Consider the following 20,598-nt stretch of genomic DNA (forward strand, 5'->3'; position numbering starts at 1 on the left):
CCTCCTTTATCAATGTACATATATTTCGTTCTCTTTGTATAATAAAATAAGAACTTTTAAACTTCCGGGCACTTTCTTGTAGCAGTCGTCATCATAAGCTTCAACATGGAATCCGTACCGGAGCAGCCGATAGTAAATGAAACTGTAAATGCCACCGCTGCCAATGGAACTGCTAAAATTCCTGCAACTCCCGAGGGCATGGTCATTGCGTATGGAAGTTTATTTTTAATGGCCATCATACCGATATTTATCGGATCTTATCGTTCAGTTACGTACCATAAGGAACAAAAGGTAATAATCACTTTTTTCTTCACTCTTCTCAACTCCAGAGATTAGAATTACTGAATCACCACGAAAAGAGAAAAGAGCGAATGAAATGAATAATTGAAGTAGAATCAGGAGGCTTTAATTCAGCACACTTTGATACGAGATCTATTCAAGAAGGGAGACAGAAAAAATCCAGAAAACTACAGACCAGTGAGCCTGACATCTGTCGTCTGCAAGCTCATGGAACAGCTGATTAGAGAAGAAATGGTTGATCATATGACCAAGAACAAACTATTCAGCAAAGATCAACATGGTTTCATGGCGGGAAGGTCTACAGTAACAAACCTACTTGAAACAATGGATGACTGGACGAGAGACCTGGAATTAGGCAACAATTTAGATGTCATATACCTCGACTTCAGAAAGGCATTTGACAAAGTTCCACACTGGCGCCTAATCAGGAAATTGGAACAGTATCAAATTAATGATCAGACAGTCAAATGGGTCCGAGATTTCCTCAAAGATAGAAGACAAAAAGTGATAGTGAATGGAACAGCATCAACAGAGAGACTGGTAACAAGTGGAGTTCCACAAGGAAGTGTACTGGGACCAGTTCTCTTCCTGATTTATATCAATGACTTGCCAGACAATCTATCATCTAAATGTAAAATCTTTGCCGATGATACTAAGCTCTATGGAGTAGCTAATACAGAAGAAAGAAACACCTTACAACAAGATTTGAAAAAGCTTGAAGAATGGTCCGAAATATGGCAGATGGAGTTCAATGTAGATAAATGTGCAGTTCTTCACCTAGGAAAAAACAACAGAGAAGCAAACTATATAATGAAAGACAAACCCCTGCAGAAATCCAATGGGGAAAAAGACCTAGGAGTATTTATTGATAGGAAGCTAAACTTCAAGAAGCAAATTAAAGATGTTCAATCTAAGGCTAGTAAAACACTCGGAATAGTGAAAAGAAATTTCAAGAATCTGAAAACAAAACACATGACTACCATCTACAAGACTATGGTTAGATCAAAGCTGGAATATGCTAACTGCATATGGTATCCGAAGTTTGAGGGAGACAAAGACTGTTTGGAAAGAGTGCAAAGGAGAGCAACAAAACTTATCACACACCTGAAAGACAAAACATACTGTGAGAGATTGAAAGAATTAAATCTCCCGACCTTAGATTACAGGAGAAGAAGGGGAGATATGATCCAAACATATAAAATAGTAAAGGGAATAGACAGGGTAGAGGCAGGATTCCTTAAACCAAACAAGAACATTCAGACACGAGGAAACAGCAAGAAACTGAAAAAAGAACGTTTTAAAACAAATGAAAGAAGGAACTTTTTTTCATCTAGAATTGTAAATAACTGGAATAAACTACAAGAAACCACAGTATCAGCAAAAAATTTGAATAAATTCAAAGCAGAGTTGGAGATAAGCAACACCCTAGGAAACAAGTTCAATTATAAAAATTGGTCCAATCATTAATAGATGAGGAGGAGCGAAGGAGACTACACCAAGTCTAAAAGCTCTATACAGAGGTATCCAGGTAGGTATCCACGAGATCATTTCGTTTGGGTTCAAGGAAATTATTTTCACTTCAATCATCTCCCAATGTGCTCATGACAGGCCAGAAGTGAGACATTGAAAAAAAAAAAAAACCAGCGAAATTACCAGATTTTACCCTAGTTGAGAAAAAGTCGTCAAAGTAATCTTAATCCAACTTATTTTATCAACCCTTAGACTTTCGATGGACACTTTAACTTTAAATAAGGGGAAGAACTTTACTGGCCGGCCCTACCCACCCAGAGTCCAGAGAATAGCCGAGGGCCGCAGTCAGTCACTGCAGTTCCACCCCTCACGTTGGAATAGATATGAAGCTTCAGTTTGCAGGACACAAATGAGAAACCATTAGTCTTTTAAGAGTTATTATTATAGCACATCAGAATAACATGTAGTAACCAAGATGTGACATCCTTGATTGTAACGGCAACCCTACTACTGTGTAAAGTTCCCCTAGTTTGGGCATTTGAATGAGAAGGCCCTGGCCACAAATTCAATGTGGTATTCACTGTGTGGCGATCCATATCCATTTTATTTTCATTTTCAGATTGTATTATCATCAGAAAAATATGACATTATTTCAAACGTATATACTTTTGGGTAAATTCACCAGTACTTCATTAAAATTTGCCACACATCCTTATCATCGTACAATAATTATTCCAAAGACGATCTTTTGTGTGCAATAGACGCTGTGAGTAAGCACTGAAATCTAAGTTAAGAAAAGGAATAATGAATATGTAAGTGGGTATAATAACCAGAAATCAGTCGACTCGGGTATCAATGGCAGCAGGCTATAATCTTGTGACTGGCATTGTACTGTGTCCTCAGGAAGGCAGCCACTTGCGTTTACAAATGCCTCAACAATCATGCCCGCGAATTACCTCCAGGAACTGTGCACAGTTTATAAACCACCTCTGACACTGCGGTCAGCATCAAACGACCTGCTTGAAATACCCAGGACCAAATTAAAGGCTGGAGAAAGATCTTTCTCCCACTTTGCCCCTCTTACTTGGAATGAACTCCCTGCTTCATTAAGAAGATCCCTATCTCTGAACATTTAAAAAATCGGTTAAAAACATACTACTTTCAAAAAGGGCTATGGTTTGTGATCAGCTGTAAATGCTTTTTGCATACCTGTCGTGAATATGTTGTGTTGCAAGTGTGTTTATGTGGTACATGTGGATGTGGATAAGTGTGTGTGGTATTGGCGTGTTTGAGGCAGTGGGTGGTGGGAGAGGGTGGCTGTTAGTGTTTATTTTTCTCTTTCGATATGACAATTTTATTTGTTATGCGCCCAGAGCCTCTAACCAGGGGGATAGGTTGCGCAATATAAATGTGCATTATTATTAATTATTATTTATTTTATACAGGCGCCACTGGGGAAGACCCATGATTATATAATTATACATCAAATGTCAATTATGTTTTATATTTTATATATTATACATAGATTAGATATTTATTTAACAAGACTATACATTTCATTATAGATATATGATACATAATTATTCAATAGATTCAAAATTGAAATAATAGGGAGTTGTATATATATACTCCACTATTTCAATGTGCAATATTTTTTACAGTTAAGACTAAGACATTTTCCATAAGGAAGAACAGTATAACCATTAATATACATAAAATCCGCAAGAAATGCTTTTGAAGACATTCCTATTAGTAAATGTTTCAATGAATATCTAAAATATAAAAGATATAATTAAAATTTATGTAAAAAGAATGAATTAAATGGGAAGGTTTAAAAAGAATAAGAGCCTAAATCTGGATGATTTCCCTTGTTCTGAGATTTTGTCATTTGGAGGATTATCTGTGGAGGAAAAATAACCAATTATCACAAAAAAAATTCTCCTGCTTTCTAGTGGCCATTAAGACAGTTTAATGCTCATATTTCAGCTACTTTTGATTGTTAATTTGGCTGCTTTAGGCCTGATCCAGAAAAAAACTGGGATATCAATAGCTCCGGCAAAACTTTCGAGGGTGGCTGCATGGCTATATCTCAATTGCAAATCTAAATTGATGGAATTATTGAAAAAAAAAAGCTATTTTTATGGTCTATTAATTTATAGTCAAAATTATTTTTTTTCCTTTGAATAAATATCACTTTAACTCCAGGTGAGCAAGTCAGTATATTTACTATTAATTAGTCATTGAAGTGGCGCCTGTATGTGGAATTTCATCCAAATGAGGACAAGGGCTTATAATTTTATTTTATTGATTTATATATATTCTTTGGTAAAGAATGGCCTTTGTTTTATCTGTGACCACTCAGGGTGGTAATGGTGACACTAATATCAATTCCATATTATTTGGTGACTGGTTGTTAGATTAGTATTCTTGTTAGTACAAGTTAACTTTGATGCCAATTTTATTAATTTTTTTATTTACAAGATGAATGGATTCATTTCTGAAAAGATATTGTGTCTTCCAATAGATTATAGTATTTTATTGCAAACATTGGCTTAGAAAATATGATTATTATTTTTTTGAGGGAAGGTCGTTTTGGGGTATACTTCTAGCTATAGCTACAGTAATATGAAAAATGTCTTATTAAATTTAGCAATATTTTCTTTCAGAAATTAAAAAACATGTGTTATATTTAAACTTATAATTATAAATAATCAGATGATTATTAGGTATAATAAGTTATCATGATTTGGAGTTAAAACTTTGATTTATTTTTATAAAAAATATTGTTTTCAACAGGATTCAGGTGAAAAACCGGAGACAATGTCAAATAAGGATGCTGCAATGTTCCCTATCATAGCCAGTTGTGCTTTATTTGGCATTTACGTTATCTTCAAGGTATGTTCTTTCATCGTGTATGAATCATGCTGGTTTTCATGTGAGTTCAAATTCACTGTTTTAAGGAACTGACTCCGTGTATTTTGAATGTTGTAGATAGTGCCATGTGGGTCCTTTTTTTCTTATTTGAGTTAGGAAACCATTGATACTGAACTTTGTTTGGTTAAAATCAGAAAAAAAATAATTACGACTTTGGTGATGAAAAATTACTTTAGTAATTTTTGTAAACAAAACCAAATAAATACTGTGAATAATTTTTCTTCCCATTTTTTTTTAGTCACAAGTACTGTAAAACCCTAAAAAACAAAGCAGTCACAAGAACCCAAATCAGTCTTTCCACGTGAAGACATGACCAGTCTTCAAATTATTACGCTTTTGTTTTGCATAAAACTTGACATCTTTCTGAGTCAGCTTATTGGGTATATACTAAAAGTAATATATATATATATATCATTGACATTGTGAGGAATTTGAAAACCATGTTGAAATCAGTTGAAAAAGAAATAGAGAAAAGTCGGTTAAAAAATAACTTTTACTTTTACAAGTTTTGATTTTGAAAATTGTTTTTGTTTATTAACGCTGATATACTTTGTGTGTTTCGAAAGTATCTGGAATACAAATTGGCTTTTTTTTTTTTTTTTTATCAATATGCTTTGCCTCACTTAAGAATGACCTGACAGCAATTAACATTTGAGTTGACAAAATGATAAATTGTAAAATCTCAAGAACTCATGAGAACAAAAGTTAGAAATATGGTGGTAGACAGACCTATGTAGCAGTTCCCGGGCATGGCTTACTGATAAGTGACTGTGTGCAGCTGTAGCCATCAGAGGGTAGGTTTAAACCATCAGAGGATGTCTACATGATTGACATGGCCAAACAGGTAATTACCATCTTCCCCCAAATTAATCAGAACGCAAGTGGGATGGGACTGATGCTAGTTATGATATGTGGTTATCAATAACTCAGAGGGAGGAGGATGTCGAAAATGTTAGAAGGAAAGGCTTCAATAAAGTGTAACAATCACAATGTCAACAACAGCAATATCAAAACAAAGACAATGATAATAATGGAAATTATTTCTATAAGCGCCCACTCCTGTTCTTGGCACATCTAGGCATTTGACAAACAATAACCGCAAATAACAGATTTTTTTATTTTTTTTAGCTTAACCAAAGGAGCAATTGTTACCAGATATGTTTAGATACTGATAAAAAGGAATTAATTGAGAAATATTTTTTTTCTTCTTTTTGAAATATTGAAAGTGATCACGGCTATGGTGTCTTTTGGTATGACACTTGCCTGCATACCAAAAGGTTCAGATTTTAGGTCCCGATCTTAGAGGCCCTGAGTCCTTGGAAAAGGTTCTTGACTCACATTCTCTCAGCCTTCTTCTTCTAGGTTCCATGCCTGGTCCAGGCTTCGGATACTGCATGAATTATCTCTCTCCATTCCTCCCTGTCTCTTGCTTTTTCAAACAGCTCTTGGATTGTTAGGTTGGTGAAGCCCTTCAGTTGGTCTATGAGTGTTTTTCTTTGTCTCCCCCGGGCGCGTTTACCAGGTATTTTTCCACAACTTGCCAGGTATTCATTCTTATCTTTCCTTACTATGTGTCCGAAAAAGGATAGTTGGCGATCCACTATTAAGGGCATTAGTTTCCTTTGTTGGTATGGTTGTTTTAGCACTTCTTCGTTCATTTTGTGTGCGGTATACGATATTCTCTGCATCCTTCTCAAGCACCACATTTCAAAAGCTTCAATGTTCTTTTGTGTTTCTGCCTAATCAGGTGTAAAATGTTTACCTGGCTGTTAACAACATTGTCTTTGTCAGGGTAAAATTGTAATATCGCCTAACAGGCAACATGTATCGTCCTACATGTTAAGTATTGCTGTTTGGTGGATATTGTGCTAATTAAATGCTCCTTGCTCATAAAATTTTGTATTATTGTTTGTTTGCCAATAAAAGAAAATAAGAATGAATTCTTTATTATCATATTTTATTAATTGTCATAACCATTTCTTTTCTTTTTCTTTCTTTTTTTCCCCATTGGAACAGATTTTTTCAAAGGATTACATCAACATGTTACTGGCATCCTATTTCTTCCTGCTTGGTGTACTTGCTCTCAGCCATATTGCTTGGTAAATAACAGTTTTGCAGGATCAATTTAATTTTAGTTCATAGAGAAAAGAAAAGCTTGACTGTTTTTTTGGTTTTTTTTAAAAGGACAAATGTTTCAAATGTTATCAAGATTTTTTACTATTTTTGGCCACTAATATGAATTTCAAGACATTCCACGTTTAAGCTACCACTTGATTTATTTGGACCAACAGAGCTACCAAGTGTGTGCCAAATGAAAACAGAATTTTATACTTTCTGGGTTTTTCTGCGCTTGTACATGAGATCAGAGCGTTTCAGTAATAGCTGGTGCGAAAGGTGTTCTTCGCTTAAAATTCTGTGTTTATGTATGTGATCATGTTGTCAAAGGTCTGGGATCAATGCCTTTTTCAATTAGTATGTCTTTTGTTTTAATTGTCTTTTTTGAGTAAATTTTATTGGGCGCTAGGATTGTAAACTTTTAAATAGTCAATCTTTCTCTTTTTGTTTTAGGATGATTATTTTTCACCCTTTGGGATTTGCAGCTCTAGGCCAAACCTACGTGTTATTCTTGAGCTCTGTTGGAGAGAGGAATTGTAAAAGAATATGGACTGGTCATTCTAATGTTTCATTAAATTTAAGCAAAACGGGCATAGAGGATCACTACTTGATAACAAAAGCCTGAAATTATTATAATTGCATTCTCTACACTTCAATGGCATGCTAATGCATACTCCCTTTCCTTTTAAGGCCTACAAGATATATCTTCGTATAATTTTTTAAAGTATTTTTATTCCATTTTATTTTCATTTTATACACTTTTGCAATCAAATTTTGATAAACTAATTCATTTTCTCTCTACTTTTGTTTTACAGTCCAGTCATAAGCAATCTGCTTCCAGCAACTTTTCCAAATGAAAATTACCACCTTCTTTTCACACAGGGAAAGAAAGAGAAAAAAGAAGGTGGGCCTTTTGTACTTATTTATTCCTTATTTAAAGATAAAGATATATTATGCATCTGAAACTCTCCTGTGACCGTATGACTGGTAATTCGAGCAAAATTGTTTGCAAAATGATACCCATGCATTCTTCCTTAAACTTATGTAGAAAATGTCTAGTCTAGCTGCATTTTCTATAAACAGTTGCCAATTCCTGTTTTTTGGGGGGGATTTATTTTGACATGATGATTAAATGATGGGTACCATTTGTGATATAACTAATGTGAGAGCTTTTAATTGCTGTTTACAGGAGACTAGAATATTCCTTCTTTTTTTTTTTATTAACAATACATCAAGAATAGTTGTACATACTAATGCCCCTGCCAGGGGTGGAATTCACCTTAGTGTGGGATCTTGCTTAGAAAAAGCATTCAGATGAATTTGTATTTTATTTTTGTGAGAATTTTGTTTTTCCTTGTTAGTAATCTCCTAATTGGATATTCACTATTCCTGTAGTTTTGACAGAAGGTTGATCTTGGACAAGAAAAGTAGTTTGCTTATGAAGAGCTATTAAGAAGTATGAGGAAAACATTTTTTTGAATTTTTAAAATAGGGATCTTCAGGGTTTTATAGCGACCTTGTGGGTCAATCATGTTATGCACAAGGGATAGTGGGGTCATTTATTTTGTGGGTGGGTACATATTGATATAAGAGGCTGGATTGCCAACACATCATGTAAAGTACTTTTCAGCAGATCTAACAGACCCAGCTACCCAATCACAAATGGGTCCGGAAACTATCTCAATGGGACTTAACACCGATACTGGCCCCCTTTGTGAGTGTAGATTTCTTCCACCAAGCTGTTGGGGCCTCTTTTACATATCCAGACATCAATAATCATACTTTGAATTGTTTTATATTTAACTTAAGTCTACAGAGATTCACTCTGGGTAAACATTGTTGACAATTAAATCAAGTGCATAAATTGTCAAAAGAAATATATTGGTCAATATTCATACTTCATGACATCTAAGACGTCAGGTCCAGATAATATCCCCAACACAGTACTAAAGGAGTGAGCTGAGAGTTTGGTCCCCTCATTATGCATAATTTTCCAAAAATCGGTAGACACCGGGATGCTCCCTAATGACTGGCTGAAGGCAAATATCACACCTGTATTAAAAAAAGGCAACAAAAATAAAGCAGAGAACTACCGTCCAATCTCACTGACATCTGTCATATCCAAACTATTAGAGCATATAATCTGTAAGAACATGAACCACTTTGAGAACGACATCCTAACTGACCTGAACCACAGGTTTCGCAAAGGATACTCATGTGAAAGCCAACTCCTAATAACTGTAAACGACCTGTTGAGACTCCAGAATGCCAACACTCAGGCAGACATCGGCATCCTCTACTTTTCCAAAGCATTTACTGTGCCCCACCAAAAACTCCTTCAGAAACTAGAAAATTACGGAATTCGGGGTTCTCTACACACATGGCTTTGTAATTTCCTCCCAAAACGTACCATGAAAGTAGTCCTAGATTGCACGACATCGGATGAATGTCCAGTCATATCAGGAGTACCACAGAAAACGGTTCTAGGACCCATACTATTTCCTTGTTTCATCAATGACCTACCTCTACGAGTAAAATCTCAGATTAGGTCATTCGCCGATGACTGTCTAATATACCGACCAATAAAATCTGCAAACGCTCAAAAATTGCTACAAGAGGACTTGAATAGTCTCGAACAGTGGGGAATGAAATTTAACGCAAACTAATGCTACATCCTCAGCACAGCTAAAAAGTACAATGCGACCTTTAAGTTAGACAACACCTTCCCGAAACAAGTCGACGATAACCCATACCTTGGCATCACCTTCTCAAAGGACTTGAAATGGGGGAAACACATTAACAAAGTAACTCAAAAGGCAAGCTGCACCCTAGCGTTTCTACGCCGAAATCTTAGCAACATCCCAACGTCATGCAAACAAAACGCCTACCTCGCACTTGTGAGATCACAATTGGAATACAGAGCAGTTGCTTGGGGCCACTACCTGAAAGAGGATATTCAAAAACTTGAGAGAATCCAGAGACAAGGTGCCCGGTTCATAACTGGGAACTATGAGAGCAGAACCCCAGGATGCATGACAAAAATGTTAGAAGAAAGAAACCTCATCAGCCTCCAACAAAGAAGAAAAGAAACCCGTCTGTCATTCATGTTCAAGATTATAACAGATCAAATACCATCAATAAAGGCAGACTCCTTTTTCACGCCACGACCAAACAAAAGAAAAATCCGAGCACTCACTTTTGCCAACCACATAACCGAAAACCCCATTGAGAGATACGCCACAAACAATTCGAACTGCTTCAAAATCCCACAGACAAGAACACAAAACTACAGAAATTTTTTCTTCATTAGAACTATCTCGGAGTGGCATGGGCTGGATGACCTGGTCGTCATGGCACCACACCTAAACGATTTCAAGGCCCGACTGACATGGGCCCGCGCCCAATGAGGATGCCGCTGAAATACAACCAGACCATTGGTTTCTTCAGTGCCAACCATACAGAAACAGATTATTAGATTAAGATATATATCATGGAATGCTGATTAATTAAATATCTGATGCATGAAATCGCACTTTATAAATGAGTTTTTAATCAAAATTTCTACACAGAAGTAGTCAACTATGAGTTTGACAGAAAAGATTTGGCAAGTTTGGCTGTATGTGGGCTCGTTGGTATCTGGTATCTTTGGAAAAAGGTAACTCTTTATATATAGTCAATTTCATAATGGATTTTATTTACATGAAAGTTTAGGATTTTTTTTTTTTTTAGAATGTTGAAAAGGTTCTTCATGAATAATATTTGGGATCAAGACACATATACTAGTTATTAACTGATATTCTTTTTACAGTTTATACATTCATTTTCTCATACACGTAATTAAAAAAAAAAAAATTCGATTTGATGCATCCAAAATGGATGCCACTTGGCAACTTTTTGCTAAAAAATTTGTTGTTTTTTTGGGGGGGTTTTTTCAGTCAGGCACTATTTTGTGATTTTAACATTTTAATATTATTACATTATTCTCACACCCTACCAAGGACCTCTCATCTATTTCAATTATTTATGGCATTTTCCAATGTGCTGAAATTTGGAACGTATCACTAAATTCTGAGCCATTACACAATATGCTATCTTACTTTAAGGTTATGAAATTGATTTTTTTGTAACTATAATTCATATACATTTTCGTAGTTTTGGGACAATTTTTATGGGTTCACCATTATTCTAATTATAATGCAGTTCTTTCATCACCAACTAAAAATGTTATGATACTGGAAGCTAAGCAAGTCTATTATTGTGTATGTCAAGTGTCTTTACGAATGATATACCCTCAAATATTACATCTAGCTTTTATCATCTGTAAGTAGTGGCCATCCGTGTTATCAATAATTGTATTGTGATCAAATTGATTCTCATCTTTCTTTTTTTTTTTTACTTCCCTTTCAGCCAGTAATCATTTTATTCCTTCTTTTTACAGCACTGGATTGCCAACAATTTATTTGGTTTGGCTTTCTCTGTCAATGGAGTAGAGCTCCTTTCCCTCAACAGAATGAGTACAGGATTCATCTTGCTGGGAGGTCTTTTTGTCTATGATATATTCTGGGTAAGCAATTTGTGAATGTGCAACTTGTTAAGTACTAGGCTCGATATAGTTTTGTAAATTATTCAGCGTCCTGGTTTATCGCTTTCCTCACTTAAGATCAGTCAGAAAGTTGACCTGGTGATCGTCCTCTTATAGGAGGCCTGATCATTTTCATCACGCACACACTCCAAATTTGCTCCGTTTTGTCAAGTGGTTGTTCGAACTAGGGTAGAGGGTGGAATGTATTTATTGCTTTTGTTCAAGATTAGTATGGTTTCAACATAGTTTTTCCAGAAAAATATGTGCAGTTAACATTTCATAACATTTTTTTTTTTCTTTTTTGATCTTGAGTTTAAATTAATTTTACTTTCCAGGTTTTTGCCACAGATGTCATGGTTACAGTAGCAAAATCTTTTGAAGCTCCAATCAAATGTAAGTAAGCTGCGGTGTATGAATGGAAAATGCGCATTCTTGTGTCTTAGTTTAAAGCGTTTATCCAGGATGACTGGTCTAGCCTACTCATTTGTATGTGGGGTATTTCTTAAATTTGTCGAATTGTGCAAATATTTGGAAATGTACTTGATTATTTTGTTTGATTTTTTTCTTTTCTTTTTAAGTTTGGGTTATTCCTGCATATTAATGGGTTTTTTGTGCTGTTGCTAGCAAGCATCTGGGTAGGGGAGCGTTCACATATTACGTCATCAAAAATTTGCCCTTTCTAGACCCCCCCCTTCCCCCAAGTCATCACTTGTCATCATTGACCTGACCCCCCCCCCCCCCCCCAACAGATGATGACGTCATCTAATTTAATAAAAACTAAAAGATAACTTTAATTTCACAATATTTATTATTCATTTTTCAAACCATAAACATTGATTATCAACGTTTGATAAAACACATTCAGACATTTTATTAATTTCAGAAACTGTTGATAATTTATGTTTTACGATACAATGGGGACATAAAATTTAAATTTGCAAAGATAAAATCTAACAAACATTATTTAAATTAGGCTACTTGGTGCAGGTGCTATTTAAAAAAATTCAGAAAGTGTAATTTAAAATAGTATAGGAGGCAAATTATTTTATAGCATATTAGTCTTTTAGTGGAATGAATTTCTGTTTCAATTTCCAAACATAAAATTAATTGATTCAAAAATGTTTCTGCCTTGGACCTCTGCCAATGTACTATAAATAGTATCATCAATTTCATCTTCATCTTCTTCTCCCATTTGCTGTTCTTCATGTATGCCGCATTTTCGTGAATGGTCTTTCATTGCTGTGATCGAGGAGTGATACAATGAACATTTAGGGCAAGTTCGCCTTTTGAGAAGTGATACCCCTTTCCCATTTTGTTTCTTGAGAGATGGGCAATACTCATCATAGCAATTTATCTTTAGCTGTTTTGAAAGGAACAAACTTTGAAATAGGCTTAATTTGCCTATGTTTTGATGACATCATCTTGGGTCTGACCCCCCCCCCCCCCTCCCCCATGTCAACACATGTCAACATTTGGTAGACCCCCCCTCCCCCCCTAGTTGATGACGTAATATGTGAACGCTCCCTAGTCTCAGACTAAACACTACAGACCACTACCACAACAACCACCACATCACCATCCCTACCACTACTACAACAAAAAAAACAGAAGTGATGATTGTGGGAAATAGAGGGCAGTTGAAGGTGAATGATGGTCTTGAGGTGTTGATTGGGGGTGAAAAGATCAAAGTTTCAAAGACTGTGAAAAATTTGGGTGTCTATTTTGATTCAGAAATGAGAATGTCAGCTCACATTTCTGCTCTCTGTAAATCTTTATACTTTCAATTGATGAAAATCAGTTCGATCCGTCAGTATATTGCAATTGGAACATGTAAAACATTGGTTGTTTCCCTCATTTTTTCGAAACTAGATTATTGTAACTCCCTGCTTGTCAACTTGCCTCAGGCTTCTATTAAACAATTACAACTACTGCAAAACAGTGCAGCAAGATTAGTTTTTGGCAAAAAAAAAATTTGATCATGCAACCCCTTTGTTGGCCTCTCCACTGGTTGCCCATTGAAAAGCGCACATATTACAAAGCAGCGTGTCTTGTTTATAAGTGTTTGACTGGTATAGCACCGGCATATCTCACAGATCACGTGGTCATGTGTAAATTTGAAAATTACACTTTAAGATCATGTAATGACCAAACGAAAATTTCGGAAAAAAGATCAAGAACAAAATTTGGTGATAGATCGTTTGCTTGTTCCGGCCCCAAGATTTGGAATGAACTACCACGTGGTCTGAGGAAGTGCAAGTCTTTACCTACCTTTAAAAAGAGTCTCAAGACACAATTTTACTGTATTTGTTTTTATTGACTCTATGAATCCTTGATTTGGCTATGAATTATTATTATTATTATTTATTTTTTTTCTTAAAATTGATATTTATATTGTAAAGTGCCCAGAGCTTGTGTTACACGAGAATGAGCGCTATATAAATGTGTATTATTATTATTATTATTATTATTATTATTATTATTATTATTATTATTACAACCACCACCACCACATCACCATTCCTACCACTACTATACAACCACCACATCACCATCCCTACCACTGCCACTACAACCACCACATCACCATCCCTATCACCACTACCTCAACCACCATAACATCACCGTCCCTACCACCACTACTACATCACCATCCCAACCACCATTGCTATAACCACTACCACATCACCTACACTACCACGACCAACAGAACATCCCCGTCCCTAAGACCACTACAACAACCAGCACACCACCATTTCAGATCTTGAAGGAAAAAAAATAGCTGACAAAATAGCAGCAAAAGTAGAATATTTGAATACCATGAAATAAATTGTTCAATTAAATGCATTGATGTCTTCAGCTAAGTTGAATAAAAGTTAACGAGAAGCCCTTACATTTCTGTGGAAATAGTAGTTAAGGAGTTAACTAGCGGAGAAAGTGTTGAAGGATTAATTTATTTTTGTTTTTATCCTTGAATTTTATAAAATCACCTTGAAAACTCCTTGAATTTCAAAATAGAATTTCTGTAGGAACCCTCTAAACACACATAGTTAACTGTTTTTTTGTAATTATCTGTGTGCTCAACGTATTAATGTTTCAAATTTTCATTCTCAGTAATTTTCCCACAAGATTTGTTGGAGAATGGTCTGGCTGCCAAGAACTTTGCCATGCTTGGACTTGGGGACATTGTAATTCCTGGCATTTTCATTGCTCTTCTGCTTCGTTTTGATCTGAGGTAAATTAAAAGCTCATCACTTCAGTTGTCTGTCATAATATTCGAAATATTTGAATTAAGAATGTTTGTCATGGAACTAAGGTTATTTAAGTGACTATTGTGAAGTAGTTTGGTCAACACTGTAACTTTATTAACTTTCTGAAATTTTAATTTCAAAAATATTAATTTTGCTATTTTTTTTATTGCTTTGTAACGATGAAATTGTTTTAATCGGGCTATTATTTTTGGTCCCCCTATTATTTTTGATCAGCCTGAAAAGGAAAAACCCTGTGTATTTCTATACCGGATTCGTTGCCTACTGTCTGGGTTTGGGAATCACAATCTTTATCATGCATTTCTTCAAACACGCTCAGGTGAGTTGCTTCACAATGTGATGTCATATTTGACTTAAAATTGTGATCATTTTTTTTTTCATTTAAAAAAAAAAATTATTTTTTTTAAATTTTCATTCTTAAGTGTAACAGTCAAGACTTTGGTACCAATAGACATTAAAAAATGCATTTCTTGAAAAATAGTCAAAAGAATAAAATCATCAATATTCAACCTCAAATATTAACTACATATGTTTTGATTAATTAAAAGGTATTACACCTTTGAAACCCAATTTAAATCACAGATCCTTATATATAAAACCTTATCTTCACGTGTATAATACATTAGAGAAAATTCAAACCAAGTTGTTAAGATGACAGTCGACAACACGCCTTACCAAATACACACTTTAGGCCATAGCATGCTAGCTTCTAATAACCACTTTATCACAAGATCCAATTTAAATCACAGATCCTTATATATAAAACCTTATCTTCACGTGTATAATACATTAGAGAAAATTCAAACCAAGTTGTTAAGATGACAGTCGACAACACGCCTTACCAGATACACACTTTAGGCCATAGCATGCTAGCTTCTAATAACCACTTTATCACAAAATCTTTGTGATAGGCCAGTGGAACTTACTTTTCAAAAGACCTATGTGTTTCACACTACAGAAACTGGGATGGACCTGGCTCTATTCTGAGCATCATTACCCTAAAGTTTATGACATATCCTGAAAGTTACAGTTAAACAGTAATAAAAAAAGATAACCCAAGATAGTGGACAGTGATGTATTAGTTTTTTAAGCTAACATAAACCAATTGCCGTGCATCTTTTACAGCCAGCCCTTCTGTACTTAGTACCATGCTGTCTAGGACTCCCAACCCTTGTCGCTGCTATCTTGGGTGACATAAATGCCATGTTTAGGTAAGATGTTTACAATAATCATACACTTCACATAATAGTTTTTTTTTAATGTTGTTACTGACCATTTCTGCCATGCATTACAAAACCGATTCAATTGATATTATATGATTTTGCCGGGGAGACACAAAACATTTACACTAAAAATTAAGAAAGACACAGGTGAGTTGTTTTTTTAAAAAGAATTTTCCGAAACATTGGGTGGAATTCTCCTTTAGGCTGTGGACTTTTTGACCCCCCTGGGATGCTATATTCTTTATCAGTGTGTAGCCTTATTATATCTTCTATCACTCATTTTTTCTTTTCCATATGGCTTTGTATCCATGTTTTGGGTACCACTTGGTTTTACCAGGACCCTGTTTGGAGTCTTTGAATGAGAGGAAAACTGGCAAATTTTTCGTTATGTATATGAGATTTTTTTTTTTTAAATAATTGTCTCTCCGTTATTGGGAACTGTTATTCCAGCTGTTGTTTTTAGCCTTGGTATGGCCTCTTTTTTTTTTTTTTTTTTAATGGCTGTTCTGATATATTTTTTTTTAATTTAAACATTCTCTATTTTCTAACTAATCTAGTCAAATCTAAATTTACATATGTTTTTTTTGTTGTACAACATGTTTATTTTAGTTGGAGTTTGTTGGGGTTTTTTTTCAGAGTATGCTGATAATTTAATTCTGATTTGTGGTAGATGTGTTTCACTACTAGTTCTCTTGTCTAAATATCTGATCTGAGTGCACATCATGGATTGATCAGTGATTGATTCAAACTCTTTTATTGTAAAGACATTGCAAGGATACTTATACATTTTGTCTATTTCTGCCCTATTTAGTTATGAGGATCACGCTGAAGCACCTGCCAAAGAGGGAGACAAAGCTGAGGTGAAGAAGGATAAATAATGGAATTATGACCTGTGTTAATAAAACTACATCTTCTAAGAATTGGATATCAAAGGGAATCTACAACACACTGAATTTCATGACATTAAGCCTCCTTCTAATTGATTTTCATATTTTCATTGCCCTCCTTTTAGAAGCTTAATTTCTGTCCGAGAAAAATACGAAACAAAAATTATTTTTTTTAATGCATTTGACTTGCATGTTGGATTTGTTGCACAAATTACTGCTGGAGAAATAAGTTTTCCTGCCCAAATCAGGAAGAGACCATGTATCTTTGAAGGAACATATTGGAGACTACGACTTATTTTCTGTGCTAATACAGAAGAGCTCTATGTCTGTTGGTTCCATGTGATAGTATATATTATTAAAGTAAATTTTCTGTGGTATAAGTGTAGTGATGTAATTGGGGAGGGTGGAGACAAATTTTATTATTCCATAATCGTGAATACTAGTCTACTGGACTTAGACTACACAAAGTATTAGAGAAAAATGAAAATAACAACTTCAGTGAAATATTCATTTTTGTTCAATATTATTCGATTTTTAAAAAATTGGGTTTAGGATAAGAAGTACTGGACATTTACACATTTAAGGGAGATGCGGGGGGGGGGGGGGGGGGAGTTATTTAAGACTGGGGCTTATATCAACCAAAGGTTTGTTTTGTTGGATTTTTTTTTCCTTTGAATAAATGATTATTTATTGTATTATTTTTTAAAAGATAGAAAATATTATTTTATTGTATTTATAATGCATCAGAGTATTATTGAAATTTTAATAATAAATTGTTTTTCCACTCGGATGTCATTTTGGAAATTCATCTCACATAATTCATGCTGCATTGAAATGTTTTATAATAGTAGATTGTTTCAGGAAATCAAAATTCATTGTCTTTTATTGAGCTCATTACTCTATTTTCTCAGATTTTTCAATCAATATTCTCTTTTCTATTTATTGGGAATGGGTAGTATTTATTTCGCAAGACCATATACTTATATGAGTGCGTACATGTGTGTGTGTTTGAATTCGAATGTTTGTATGGGTGTGAAATATTTGCTTGATAATTGTATTTAATGAAAATTTCTCCTTGTTAAACAATCCTACCAAATTAAATTAATTTTCCTTAGGCTTTATTCATGAGGATTTGTGCACAGTGACCTCAATTTACTTATTAACTGTATGGTTTAATTAATTACTTTTCTTTCTTTTCTTTGAACACATAGTCATGGTTATGCATTTTATGATTTTCAGCTTCTGATGTCGAATGCATTTTTATATTTGGTGGATGGTTGATAATTGAATGCGTGATATAACAGATGTATTTGAATGTGACTTGTGATCTCTCAATTGAGATATATACATTATTCTTTCATGACATTAACAAAGCATTAAATTGATAAACAGTTTTTAATTTTATTTGTATTCCATGAATTTGAGATGTATTTCATGCATCGTTTTACTTAGCTGATATTTATTTTAATGATTTTGATCCCATTTCTGTTGCCAGCATCGCTAAAAGTACATTGTATTGTATCTTCATTTTGATGTTTCAAAATTAATCTCATTCCATCTTTTCTTTTTTCTTTTTTTCTATTTATGTCACTTCACTCACTTTTCTCCCCCCCCCCCCCCCCCCGCGACAGCTTTTGATTTATTTTTTTTATTAATTTTTATGATTTAAATGAGTGTGACATATGTTTTTTTGTTTTGTTTTGTTTTTTTAGGTCAAACAAATGGATTTTTAAAAAATGATTCATCACTCATTTATAACAAACCACAATATGTAAGTTACTGGTAGCACAATACAACATTGTTATTCTACAGGTTTGGACCTGTAGTAATGTTATATATCACTCACTGGATATGCCATTCATTCATTAAATAGCGAATCATTAGTCTTTAACAGACGTATTTTGTATATTTTGGTTGAAGTGTTTCTTTCGTCTTTGGTGTATTTGTCATATTGATTAAACAGTGAAATGAAACAATTGGAAACATTTCTAAACTTTTTGTCAAGTTAGTTCTATTCTTCAATTTAATGTTGATGTTTTCTAGATACAGTAGTACTTATGTTTTTGTTCTTCAATGTTTTGAAGCATTCACCCGGGATTATGATTATGAGCAAAATCTCAAGGGTTTTTTCACACATATGTTGCTAAGAATACTTGAAACTAAGTTTATTTCTGTCTTATCAAAACCTTGGAGCTAGTCATTTTTTTTTCTTCCTGTTTTCAGTCATCATTAACTAATTTTATCGATGATCACCACTTCCATTTATAATGAATTGTTAGTATTTGAATTTGTTAATTATTATGGATGATGTACAGCTCAATAATTGTGATCATTTCACCGTTCAAGGCATTGGCTAAAGATAATGCATGTCATGATTGGGAATAATTGTCATTGATTCTAGAGAAGTTGATTTCTACCCAATTTTTATTTTTTCTCTCCTCTTTGTCACTTCATTTTATAGAATATGCTGGCATCTCGTTGTCCATAAATATCAGTATGATTATCTTGTGTCATCTATACGAAATTAGATTTTTTTAAATACCAAAATTCCTTGTACGCAGTACATTTGTATGTGCTTCAAAGGCAACAGCTTCGATCAGATTTTATCTAGTGTTTGAGAGGAGATGGGTTTTGTGGTTTTGTATGAATAATGAAAACACAACGCATAATTTAAACCCACAACAATTAGTTATAAAAGCATTTCTTTTGGAAATCGCATAGATGTAATTGTTTGTGTTTTTGAAATCCAGGTCAAAGATATGGTCATTTCATTCAGTGCCCTCAGGACATCAAATCCTTGAAGAGGATATTTACAAAACAAAGAATCATTTGACACCAATTTATAAAGAGTAATGGATTATGATTGGTTACCTTTCTCTCCTGGTCCAAGTTATTTTATCCCTATTTGGATTCTTAAAATCCCATTTCAGATATAGGACATCTGTGTCAGGTTGGTGCTCTGGTATGTGGTTTTTGTTTGTTTGTTTTAATTTATTTTGTTTTTGTTTTTTGCTTGCTGTCACTTTTGATTTAAATAAGGTGGTTTACATTTCATGATGTATGTCTTCAAAGATGTCAATATTGTTTTCTGCTTGTTTAAAGATGGTCTTACGCTGAAATTAATCATTTGACATACATAATTTATTAAAACTTAAATGACATGTCAAAAAAAAAAATGCAGAAATAAATAATGTGGAAAAAAAGTGTTTATGAAGTGTTGGTTAATTGTCTAATGATTATCAGCTTATCACATTTAATCATCTTATTGGGCGAGTAAGTAATGAAGGAGCAGCTACCTCAGATTGATAAAAGAATTTTTTACACTTAGGCCAGAAAACATTTACTTCATAGATTGATTGATTAAAATGAACTCAACATGTCAGATCTCTTAAACCCTAGACTTCTGGGTGGGGTTCTTGACCTCCCATAGTGGACAGGGAGGTACTTGTTGTGTCTTCTATCCCTCTATATCTGTTTTCCAATTTCTTTCTGCCTTTGTCTTGGAATGAGATTTCTAAGTTTTGTCCTGACCCTGGCCGGAGTCCTTGGGAGACAGTCAAATGTATAGTTATTGTTATGGGAGATGATATTTTGTCCTTGTTAATCATCTCTCTGTTATGTATTGTTATATTTGTTATTTTGAATGTAAAATGTAAGCATTTGAGTGCGTTCCTCTTAGTTGGGACCTGTGCTTGTGTCTGAATGAGACTTTTAGGTGATCTCAAACTAAGTACTTTGATGGTGTGCTCTTGGCTGTTCCATATTTGAACTTGGGTGCTTAAATTGTAATTCTAGAATTTATTACTATCCCATTTTCTTCC

The 20,598-nt window shown here is 34.3% G+C and overlaps 1 protein-coding gene across 1 annotated transcript; it reads left to right on the plus strand.

Annotated features, from left to right (window-relative positions):
* The first annotated feature begins 72 nt into the window (after positions 1–72).
* Positions 73–19,985, plus strand: LOC144959098 (signal peptide peptidase-like). The gene is made up of 11 exons (XM_078891511.1): positions 73–291; positions 4,567–4,665; positions 6,721–6,803; positions 7,635–7,723; positions 10,389–10,474; positions 11,258–11,383; positions 11,737–11,794; positions 14,513–14,633; positions 14,884–14,986; positions 15,793–15,878; positions 16,702–19,985. Exons 1-11 carry the CDS (start codon positions 106–108, stop codon positions 16,766–16,768), a joined length of 1,104 nt encoding a protein of 367 aa, XP_078747637.1. The 5' UTR covers positions 73–105; the 3' UTR covers positions 16,769–19,985.
* Positions 19,986–20,598: the final 613 nt, after the last annotated feature.

Source organism: Berghia stephanieae, chromosome 1 (genome assembly GCF_034508935.2).
Source record: "Berghia stephanieae isolate SIO BIC M18660-M18661 chromosome 1, UCSD_Bste_1.3, whole genome shotgun sequence".
Taxonomy (NCBI): domain Eukaryota; kingdom Metazoa; phylum Mollusca; class Gastropoda; order Nudibranchia; family Aeolidiidae; genus Berghia; species Berghia stephanieae.